General features: G+C 43.0%; 1 protein-coding gene across 1 annotated transcript in view; it reads left to right on the plus strand.

The window, feature by feature from the left end:
• Positions 1-12,500, plus strand: part of LOC126259498 (facilitated trehalose transporter Tret1-like) — a 134,070-nt gene that overhangs the window by 39,240 nt on the left and 82,330 nt on the right. The window contains exons 2-3 of the mRNA XM_049956346.1: positions 3,278-3,663; positions 6,481-6,828. Of these exons, the coding sequence (XP_049812303.1) occupies positions 3,278-3,663; positions 6,481-6,828 (734 nt within the window). The remainder of the gene's footprint in view (positions 1-3,277; positions 3,664-6,480; positions 6,829-12,500) is intronic.

The raw sequence follows: 12,500 nt of genomic DNA on the forward strand, positions 1-12,500 counted from the left end.
AGCTCGCGTGCGATTGAAGTGATGTTGAATAGCATATTTCATGACAGGTGGATTGGTCGTCGAAGCACCATACCGTGGCCCGCACGTTCACCGGATCTGACGTCTCCTGATTTCTTTCTGTGGGGATAGTTGAAGGATATTTGCTATCGTGATCCACCGACAACACCTGACAACATGCGTTGGCGCATTGTTAATGCATGTGCGAACATTACGAAAGGGGAACTACTCGCTGTTGAGAGGAATGTCATTACACGTATTGCCAAATGCGTTGAGGTTGACGGACATCATTTTGAGCATGTGTTGCATTAATGTGGTATTTACAAGTAATCACGCTGTAACAGCATGCGTTCTCAGAAATGGTAAGTTCACAAAGGTACATGTATCACATTGGAACAACCGAAATAAAATGTTCAAACGTACCTACGTTGTGTATTTTAATTTAAAAAACCTACCTGTTACCAACTGTTCGTCTAAAATTGTGAACCATATGTTTGTGACTATTACAGCGCCATCTGTCACAAAGTGAAAAAATGGTCCAACGAAAACATTCATATTTCTTTACGTACTACACGAATATGTAATAAAAAATTGGGGTTCCTATTTTTAAAAAAAACGCAGTTGATATCCGTTAGACCTATGGCAGCACCATCTAGCGGGCCAACCATAACGCCATCTGGTTTCCCCCTTGAAGCTAGACAAGTTTCGTTCTTTGTAGTTTTTTCGTTTGACGCTTATTTCGTGAGATATTTGACCCGGTCACGATCAGTGGACCACCCTGTATAAATCAGATCAGATGAATACGGGGACTCTGGAACAACAGGAACGCCTTTTGAGGCCAAAAATTCCGTGATGAAAGTGGCCGTTTGAGATGGGGCGTTGTTATGATGCAGCATCCGCTTGTCTGCAATGTCCAGTCTCACACGATCTACCCTTTTCCTGAGCCTTTCAGGGACATCTTTGTAAAGCACTTGGTTGACAGAGTTTCTCCTGGAGAAACAATCTAACAAGAGCACACACACGTTCGATGTTTTCGTGGTTTCTGAAGTTGAAGGTCTCCCTGAGCAGAGGTCATTTTCTACGTTTTCTAGGCCTTCGAAAAATCATTTGTGGCAGCATATACCTAGTGCTGTTGATAAGAAAGGCCAGTTTCAACTTTTCAAAGGTCACACTCACGAATTCCCCAAGTTTAACACAAAAATTAATGACATAACGTTGCTCTAAACCCCTCTGTTCCATTTTCGTAACACACAACGAAAACACAGCTTCACTGATGGCGCTCTTAAGAGTCATGCGATGGCTGTATGGAGCTGAAACTTGGGCCGAGCACCTGGAAGGGATAAACACTCTGGTCTACACAAGCAGAGAAACACAGCATTCCCAGATTGTTCACATTGTCAGTCTCACACTTTTGGCACACACCTTGTATGGTGACGAAACTATTGAAGTGATGTATGTGTAATGCTTACCACTTTACTGCTCCAGCGGTGCTTATGCACACGTTGCCACAGCGGTGCTGATGTACACGTTGCCGCAGTGGTGCTGATGTGTAGTGTGCGCAAAATACCGTGGCCTGTAGATGCGCAGTCGGCTGGGGAAGCATGGGGAGAGAGGCAATGGTGGGTGGTCGCTCAGAGTGCCGTAGGGGAAATGCCATTCTAAACTGAAGTCTACACTCACTTTTTTGGTACATATTAAGCGGGGCCATTCCACACTCACACTTGCAAGATGAGCATTCAAAAAGATTTGTCACCCCTTCTTTGGTTATTCCGCCGAAAATGCAGCGATTTATTTTCGTCAGCGATCTGCAACTTTCAGAGAAGAGTCAAGAGTGAGGAATTTTGAGCAAAACCTATACATTTCTCTTGTTGCCATGTTAAAATTGGCTTCTTTTGTCAAAACTTAGTGGAGTTTACACAGTCTCATCTCACTAACATGTTGTGCAGCTGCAGTTGCGAGAGAATTCTGAAACAGTGCTTTATTAAGTTTATTAAGTGATGAACTGGAGAAATGTAAGGTCAGAATCTTATGAAAAAGCACATCCTCCGTACAAAATAAACGTGTAATGATTTCATTTATGTTCTTCCAAAACCCATAGCAGTTCCTCATTTCACCAGCTGTCGATTGCCTTTAAAAATTACATTATTTCGTTGGATAAGTCTGTATTTAATGGAATAACACGGCAGATAATGAAGTTTTGCTTAATAACATACAGCGAAATACTCTCCTCTTTGTGTGCTATCGTTTGCCAAAATCTCATTTCGAAATCTGAAACCGTTTATGAAATATGAGGAATGTTGTGGATTTTCACACTAGCTTTATCGCTGGCACAGTGCGATCGCAAATGAGTGCGCTACGTCAGATCAATTTTTTTGAGATAGGTGACAGATACAGACATACAACCAAGTCCAAAGAAATATTTAGTATGTTAGCTAAATTTCACAAGCAGCAACATATTGAGTAATGCACACCTGCAAAATCTGAGCGACCCCTATTTTTAATTGCAAACTTTTTTGAATTTCGGTAAGTGTCTTACTTCCACGTAAATATCCCAATAAATATGTCCATTAGTGAAATGATGGGCCCATCATAATGAACCTGACATATAAAGTTACAAGTAAAGCAAAAACGAATTTTTTTACCCAACAGTTTCTGTAAAATCATTTGAGAAAGATTGCCGACCGTGTGCATCGATTCTGCCATCGCCGACCACCCGAAAGGTGGCAAACGCTTGTCGGCCTCCCCTTCTGAACAAACGAATGAACTCGCCCAGCGCTTTGGACGGAAACTGGTCACTGTGCATCGGCCACCATATCGTGCGCGACCTATACACGTTGCCATGTTGTTGCTGCAGTGGTGCTGATGTACACATTGCCACATTGTTGCCTCAGCGGTGCTGATGTACATGTTGCCACAGCGGTGCTGATGTACATATTGCCACGATGTTGCTGCGGTGGTGCTGATGTACATGTTGCCACAGTAGTGCTGATGTAAATATTGCCACGAAGTTGCTGCGGTGGTGCTGATGTACATGTTCCCACAGCGGTGCTGATGTAAATATTGCCACGATGTTGCTGCGGTGGTGCTGATGCACATGTTGCCACAGCGGTGCTGATGCGCATGTTGCCACATCGGTGCTGATGTACATGTTACCACGATGTTGCCGCATCGGTGCTGGTGTACATGTTGCCACGATGTTACTGCAGTGGTGCTGATGTACATGTTACCACGATGTTGCCACAGTGGTGCTGATGTACATGTTTCCATTACGTTGCTGTAGCGGTGCTGATGTACATGTCGTGCGGCGTGTTCATCGGCTGGACGTCGCCAGTGCTGCCGTACCTGCAGGGCGCGTCGTCGCACATCCCGATGTCGCCGGCGGAGGCGTCGTGGCTGGTGTCGACCATGTCGCTGGCCATGGCGGCGGCCGTGGTGCCATCCGTGGTGGCCGTCGAGCGACTCGGCCGCAAGACGGCCCTGCTGCTGTGCGCGCCGCCGCTGCTCGCTTCCTGGCTGATGGTTGCGCTCGCGCAGGACGCCGCGCTCCTGTTCGTGGCCCGCGCCCTCGGCAGTGTCAGCGTCGGCGTCGCCTTCATGACGACGCCCATGTACCTCGGGGAGATCGCCGAGGACCGCCTGCGCGGCGCCGTCACCACGCTCTACCAGGTCAGTCGCTGTCTGCTACAGTCCATCTTGCAACACCTGTTAATTTAGTACGTGAGTTGTTGGCTCACTCATGTACTATCACTCAGAAAGTCTGCATGTCTCTTCTTTTCCCTCCGATTTACGCAACTATTCCTACTAAGAATATCTGTACTACCAAACACATTAGCATGTGCTAACACTACCAGGTCAACACCACACTTGCTCTGTATATGTCATGAAACAACTTTTGTTGTTGTTGTTGTTGTTGTTGTTGTTGTCGTCTTTGGTCTAAAGACTGGTTTGATGCAGTTCTCCACGGTACTCTATCCTGTGCAGTCTTCTTCACCTCCGAATAACTACTGCAACTTACATCCTTCTGAATCTGCTTACTGTATTAATCTCTCGCTTTCTCTCTACCTTGTGCATAGGAAGTTCACTGAGGCTTTTTGCGGATGATGCTGTGGTATATCGAGTGGTTGTAACAATGGAAAATTGTACTGAAATGCAGGAGGATCTGCAGCGAATTGACGCATGGTGCCGGGAATGGCAACTGAATCTCAATGTAGACAAGCGTAATGTGCTGCGATTACATAGAAAGAAAGATCCCTTATCTTTTAGCTACAATATAGCAAGTCACCAACTGGAAGCAGTTAATTCCATAAATTATCTGGGAGTACGCATTAGGAGTGATTTAAAATGGAATGATCATATAAAGTTGATCGTCGGTAAAGCAGATGCCAGACTGAGATTCATAGGAAGAATCCTAAGGAAATGCAATCCGAAAACAAAGGAAGTAGGTTACAGTACACTTGTTCGTCCATTGCTTGAATATTGCTCACCAGTGTGGGATCCGTACCAGATAGGGTTGATATAAGAGACAGAAAAGATCCAACGGAAAGCAGCGCGCTTCGTTTCAGGATCATTTAGTAATCGCGAAAGTGTTACGGAGATGATAGATAAACTCCAGTGGAAGACTCTGCAGGAGAGACGCTTAGTAGCTCGGTACGGGCTTTGTTGAAGTTTCGAGAACATACCTTCACCGAGGAGCCAAGCAGTATATTGCTCCCTCCTACGTACATCTCGCGAAGAGACCATGAGAATAAAATCAGAGAGATTAGAGCCCACACAGAGGCATACCGACAATCTTTCTTTCCACGAACAATACGAGACTGGAATAGAAGGGAGAACCGATAAAGGTACTCAAGGTACCCTCCGCCACACACCGTCAGGTGGCTTGCGGAGTATGGATGTAGATGTAGATGTAGATTTTTACGCCTCCCTCCCCCCTCAAACCCCCCCCCCCCCCCACACACACACACACACTTTCCTCGAATACTAAACTGGTGATCCGTTGGTGTCCTATCAACCGATCCCTTCAGCCAGTCACATTGTGCCACAAATTTCTTTCCTCCCCAGTTCTATTCAGTACCTCCTCGTTACTCATGTGATCTACCCATCCAACCTTCAGCATTCTTCTGTAGCACCACATTTCAAAATCTTATGTTGTTTTCCTGTCTAAACCGTTTATCATCCATGTTTCACTTCCACAGATGGCTTCGCTCCATACAAACACTTTCAGAAACGGCTTCCTAACACTTATGTCTATGTTCGATGTTTAACAAATTTCTCTTCTTCAGAAAAGCTTTTCTTACCATTGCCAGCCTACATTTTATATCCTCTCTACTTTGGCCATGATCTGTTATTTTACTCCCCAAATAGCAAAACTCATCTACCACCTTAAGTGCGTCGTTTCGTAATCTAATTTCCGCAGCATCGCCTGATTTAATTCGACTACATTCCATCATCCTCGCCTTGCTTTTGTTGATGATGATCATCTTATATCCACCTTCCAAGACACTGCCCATTCTGTTCAAGTGCTCTTACGAGTCATTTGCTGTTTCTGTCAGAATTACAATCTCATCCGCAAACCTCAGTTTTTATTTCTTCTCTCTGAACTGTAATTCCTTCTCCACATTTCTCTTTGGTTTCCTTTACTGCTTGCTAAATGTGCCGATCTAATAACATCGGGGATATGTTACAACCCTGTCTCACTCCGTTCTCAATCTCTGTTTCCTTTTCAAGCTCCTCGACTCTGGTTTCTGTACAAGTTGCAAACAGCCTTTTGTTTTCTGTATTTTACCGTTGCTACCTTCAGTATCTCAAAGAGACTATTCCAGTCAACACTGTCAAAAGCTTTCTCTAAGTCTACAAATGCTATAAACGTAAATTTGCCTTTCCTTAACCTATGTTCTAAGATAATTCATAGGGTCACTGTTGCCTCGCGTTGGCCCACCTTTCCCCGGAATCCAAACTCATCTTCTACCGAGGCCAGCTTCTAAAAGTTCTATGAAGTTCCGCAGTGGAGTTTCGTTTTCACCTTGCAACAGAAAATCCAACTAACTGACAGCGAGCATTGAGAATTGTTTTCTTTTTGAATAGTATTATCGTGTGCTGTGAAACATCAGCGGGAAATTCATTTAAAACTAGATATCATTTGTTATCATTTGCCCTTTTTAAAATGACAGTGTTCGGGGAAATTTCTTTTTCATTACTAATTTTCGTTGGACGGTAATGTTGAAGACGATGGTGCAGGTGGAGTGGCGGTGAGGGGGGGGGGGGGGGGGGCTAACATCTAATTGCATTTAGGGGTAGCGGTCTCAGAAAGGTTGGAAACCACTGGTCTAGGACCAGTTCCCTCTTTTGTACCAGATCCTTTGCCTCGGACTGATTGTGTAGGCTATTTACCTGGTCCGGTGACCAGTGGCACAGTCCACGGACTTGGGTAACCACCAAATTTTGGGAACTGGACCTTTAATCTCAGGTGTCGGACGCCGGCAGGTGCTGCTGAACGTGGGCACGCTGTACTCCTACGCGGTGGGCGCGTACGTGTCGTTCGCGACGCTGGCGTGGGCGTGCCTGGCGCCGCCGCTCGCGTTCGCCGCCTCCTTCATCTGGATGCCCGAGTCGCCCTACTTCCTGGCCATGCGCGGCCGCGACGCCGACGCCGAGCGCTCGCTGATGCGCCTGCGAGGGGCCGGAGACCCCAAGGCCGTCGAGCAGGAGATGAAGCGCGTGCTGCAGACGGTGGAGGAGCACAAGTCCTCCTCCGTGTCGCCCACCCTCATCTTCACGGACCCCACACACCGCAGAGCGCTCATATACTCCATCTGCTTCATCCTGTTACAGGTAAGCGAGCCACACTATTGTGCAAACTCTTCAACCATTTTCCATATGTGCCAATATTGCAGAGATGGTGTCACATTTCCTACTAACGAAAGAAAGTAGTTTCATGTTCCATGGATCGTTTTGCACAATAAATCGCAATGATGTGGAACGAGTCATTTTACATCCGCATCGCAAATTAATTTATATGTATAACTACATACTTAACATTTCTACGTTATTTTTAAGTAAAAGAGATATACATATGTCACTTGGTAGTTCTTACCCACCACCTTTTAGACGTTACAATAATAGAAATTCTTCTACGGAATAGAAGGAGCACTAAAGGACAAACTTTCTCAGTTTATGTTCAAACTTTACTTTGTTGTCCGTCAGACATTTAATCAGTGGCTAAGTAATCAAGTAAGACATCGAAGCAATTCAGAGGAAGGCTGCTACATTTGTTATCGGTAGGTTCGAACAACACATAAGTGTTATGGGGATGGCTCAGAAACTGAAATGGGATTCCCTGAGGGAAGGGGGTGTTCTTTTCGGGAAATACCATTGACAAAATTTAGAGAACCGACATTTGAATCTGAATGCCAAACGATTCTGCTCCCAACAACATGCATTGCGCCTAAGGACCACGAAGATAAGATACGAGTAGTTAGGGCTCATATGCAGGCGTACAGACTTTTTCTCTCGCTCCATTTGCGAGTGGAACAGAAGGGGAAATGACTAGTAGTGCTACAGGGTACGCTCCACCACGCACCTTAAGGTGGCTTTCGGAGTACCTATGTAGATGTAGATGTAGATGTAGATATAGATGCAGATGTAGAAGCGATCTAAATAAAATCTTTTTTGCAGCATCTTGCTCTATTTTTTGTGTTAAAGAGAACCTTAATGTGGAATATGAATGTTATTTTTCCTTCCGGTGTTGTAAATATGTACATCATTGTTCCTTTCGAACTTTAGTGTATTATTTACAACAAACTTCATGACGAAACAAATTCCTCATTCCTTAAATATATGTCTACCAGATGATCCTTGGTGAAGACCACGTATTATCATTATTCTCACAGCACGTTTTTGACCAATGAAGACTTTCTTTCGTAAAGATTAGATTAGTTTTTCGTTCCATAGATCCGTGCTGAGGAGATCCTCGTAGATGTGGAACATGTCAATTTTTTTAATCTGAAATAAAAATACTAATAGTATGAGTATATACAATACATCATTTGTTTCTATTAAAATATTCGTCAATGGAGTAGAAGGAGTTGGCTCCTTTTAAACTGATCTTTATTTGTAACTAAATTTTCTGTTTGCTGGCAAATTATGGAAGATGAGTGTTCCTGAGTAGTGGACCCCTTTTTGAACTACAGTAAGTGCTTTTAAGTCCTTGTGCAGATCATTTTTATTCCTGGTATTGTATGTATGAACTGAGCTGTTTGTTAGAAAAAGAGATATAGGAGTTACCACAGAACATTATTCCATATGAAAATCTGCAAAATAGGGCGACGTACTGATTTGTCTCTCCCCAAGATTTGCAAAAATTCTAAGTGCAAACTTGGCTGAACTAAATTGTTTTAGGAATTACAGTATATACATTTTTCCCATTTTAAATTCTCGTCAGTATGGACACCTAAGAATTTTGAAGTTTCCATCCTGTTTATTATTTCCTCACCATGTGTTACACTTATTATTTGAGTAGTGCACAACTGAATATGTTGTGGGTGAAATCATTCGCAGAAAACATCAGTAATACTGTCAACAACTTTGTTTACCGTTTCTTCGGTTTCTGTATTCATGCTTGGATTGAATACTAGTGTTGTCTGCAAGAAGAACTATTACAGCTCGTCCTGTATTGGACGGAAGGTCGTTTACATATATGAGGCAATACAGCGGATTGAGCACCCATACATGATTTCTCTCCAGTCAGAGTAATGTCTCCCGGATTATGTAGGTTGAATTACGAAGTGCAACTTTCTGCATTCTTTTGATCAGATACGACATCCATCGGTTGAGTTTTACATAAGTAATGTGGGATTCCCCGCCACCCCCGTGAACCATGGACCTTGCCGTTGGTGGGGAGGCTTGTGTGCTTCAGCGATACAGATAGCCGTACCGTAGGTGCAACCACAACAGAGGGGGATCTGTTGAGAGGCCAGACAAACGTGTGGTTCCTGAAGAGGAGCAGCAGCCTTTTCAGTAGTTGCAGGGGCAACAGTCTGGATGATTGACTGATCTGGCCTTGTAACACTAACCAAAACGGCCTTCCTGTGCTGGTACTGCGAACGGCTGAAAGCAAGGGGAAACTACGGTCGTAATTTTTCCCGAGGGCATGCAGCTTTACTGTATGGTTAAATGATTATAGCATCCTCTTGGGTAAAATATTCCGGAGGTAAAATAGTCCCCCATTCGGATCTCCAGGCAGGGACTACTCAAAAGGACGTCGTTATCAGGAGAAAGATAACTGGCGTTCTACGGATCGGAGCGTGGAATGCCAGATGCCTTAATCGGGCAGGTAGGCTAGAAAATTTAATAAGGGAAATGGATATGTTAAAGTTAGATATAGTGGGAATTAGTGAAGTTCGGTGGCAAGAGGAACAAGACTTTTGGTCAGATGAATACAAGGTTATAAATACAAAATCAAATACAGGTAATGCAGGAGTAGGTTTAATAATAAATAAAAATAGGAGTGCGCGTGAGCTACTGCAAACAGCATAGTGAACGCCTTATTGTGGCCAAGATAGACACGAAGTCCACGCCTACTACAGTAGTACAAGTTTATATGCCAACTAGCTCTGCAGATGACGAAGAAATTGATGAAATGTATGATGAGATAAAAGAAATTATTCAGATAGTGAAGGGAGACGAAAATTTAATTGTCATGGGTGACTGGAATTCGGTAGCAGGAAAAGGGAGAGAAGGAAACGTAGTAGGTGAATGTGAATTGGTGGTAAGAAATGAAAGAGGAAGCCGCCTGGTAGAATTTCGCACAGAGCATAACTTAATCATAGCTAACACTTGGTTCAAGAATCATGAAAGAAGATACTAAAAGGTTTCAGATAGATTGGTTATGAACTGTAGATTAAAACTGAAGAAACTGCAAAAAGGTGGGAACTTAAGGAGATGGGATCTGGATAAACTGATTAAACCAGAGGTTGTAGAGAGTTTCAAGGAGAGCATAAGGGAACAATTGACAGGAATGGGGGAAAGAAATACAGTAGAAGAAGAATGGGTAGCTCTGAGGGATGAAGTAGTGAAGGCAGCAGAGGATCAAGTAGGTAAACAGACGAAGGCTAGTAGAAATCCTTGGGTAACGGAATAAATATTGAATTTAATTGATGACAGGAGAAAATATAAAAATGTAGTAAATGAAGCAGGTAAAAAGGAATACAAACGTCTCAAAAATGAGATCGACAGGAAGTGCAAAATGGCTTAGCAGGGATGGCTGGACGACAAATATAAGGATTTAGAGGCTTATCTCACTAGGGGTAAGATAGATACTGCCTACAGGAAAATTAAAGAGATCTTTGGAGAAAAGAGAACCACTTGTATGAATATCAAGAGCTCAGATGGAAAACCAGTTCTAAGCAAAGAAGGGAAACAGAAAGGTGGAAGGAGTATATACAGGGTCTATATAAGGGCGATGTACTTGAGGACAATATTATGGAAATGGAAGAGGATGTAGATGAAGATGAAATGGGAGATATGACGCTGCGTGAAGAGTTTGACAGAGCACTGAAAGACCTGAGTCGAAACAAAGCCCCGGGAATAGACAACATTCCATCAGAACTACTGACAGCCTTGGGAGAGCCAGTTCTGACAAAACGCTGCCATCTGGTAAGCAAGATATATGAGACAGGCGAAATACCCTCAGACTTCAAGAAGAATACAATAATTTCAATCCCAAAGAAAGCAGGTGTTGACAGATGTGAAAATTACCGAAATATTAGCTTAATAAGTCACGGCTGCAAAATACTAACGCGAATTCTTTACAGACGCATGGAAAAACTGGTAGAAGCTGACCTCGGGGAAAATCAGTCTTGATTCCGTATAAATACTGGAACACGTGAGGCAATACTGACCCTACGACATATCTTAGAAGATAGATTAAGGAAAGGCAAACCTACGTTTCTAGCATTTGTAGACTTAGAGAAAGCTTTTGACAATGTTGACTGGAATACTCTCTTTCAAACTCTGAAGGTGGCAGGGGTAAAATACAGGGAGCGAAAGGCTATTTACAATTTGTACAGAAACCAGATGGCAGTTGTAGGAGTCGAGGGACATGAAAGGGAAGCAGTGGTTCGGAAGGGAGTGAGACAGGGTTGTAGCCTCTCCCCGATGTTATTCAATCTGTATATTGAGCAAGCAGTAAATTCGGAGTAGGTATTAAAATCCATGGAGAAGAAATAAAAACTTTGAGTTCACCAATGACATTGTAATTCTGTCAGACAGCAAAGGACTTGGAAGAGCAGTTGAGCGGAATGGACAGTGTCTTGAAAGGAGGATATAAGATGAAAATCAACAAAAGCAAAACGAGGATAATGGAATGTAGTGAATTAAGTCGGGTGATGCTGAGGGAATTAGATTAGGAAATGAGACACTTAAAGTAGTAAATAAGTTTTGCTATTTTGGGAGCAGAATAACTGATGATGGTCGAAGTAGAGAGGGTATAAAATGTAGACTGGCAATGGCAAGGAAAGCGTTTCTGAAGAAGAGAAATTTGTTAACATCGAGTATAGATTTAAGTGTCAAAAAGTCGTTTCTAAAAGTATTTGTACAGAGTGTAGCCATGTATGGAAGTGAAACATGAACGATAAATAGTTTAGACAAGAAGAGAATAGAAGCTTTCGAAATGTGGTGCTACAGAAGAGTGCTGAAGATTAGATGGATAGATAACATAACTAATGAGGAGGTACTGAATAGGATTGGGGAGAATAGGAGTTTGTGTCACAACTTGACTAGAAGAAGGGATCGGTTGGTAGGACATGTTCTGAGGCATCAAGGGATCACCAATTTAGTATTGGAGGGCATCGTGTAGGGCAAAAATCGTAGAGGGCGACCAAGAGGTGAATACACTAAGTAGATTCAGAAAGATGTAGGTTGCAGTAGGTACTGGGAGATGAAGAACCTTGCACAGGATAGAGCAGCAAGGAGAGCTGCATGAAACCAGTCTCTAGACTGAAGAACACAACAACAATAACGACAACAAATCTGGAATTAATGGTTTAGCCAACCTTGTGTGTCTCACACAGTCAAATGTCTTAGATGGGTCGCAGAAAATACTAACAAATGCTATTTTATTATTTAATGCCTGTAAAATCTGGTGAGTGAACATGTAAATGGCATTCTCAGTATATCAGCTCTTCTGAAACTCAAACTGTGATTTGCTGAGGATATTGTTGATCAGATGGGCTACTGTTCTAGCGCACATCACTTTCTCAGAAATTTTGGAAAATTAATGTCAGAAATGAAAAATGTGGGAAGTTATTGACATCTCTCTTATAACCTTTCTTAAAGATGGGATTAACTGTGGCATATTTCAGTCTCTGGCAAAATGCCTTGAGATAGCGATGGACTAAAAATTTCAGATAAGACTGGGCTTGTTATATGGGAGGAAATCTTCAGTACTCGATTGGAAAAAGCACCAAAAGTAGATGAGCTTCTGTCTTTGAGAGAATGTATAATTT

Source organism: Schistocerca nitens, chromosome 5 (genome assembly GCF_023898315.1).
Source record: "Schistocerca nitens isolate TAMUIC-IGC-003100 chromosome 5, iqSchNite1.1, whole genome shotgun sequence".
NCBI lineage: Eukaryota > Metazoa > Arthropoda > Insecta > Orthoptera > Acrididae > Schistocerca > Schistocerca nitens.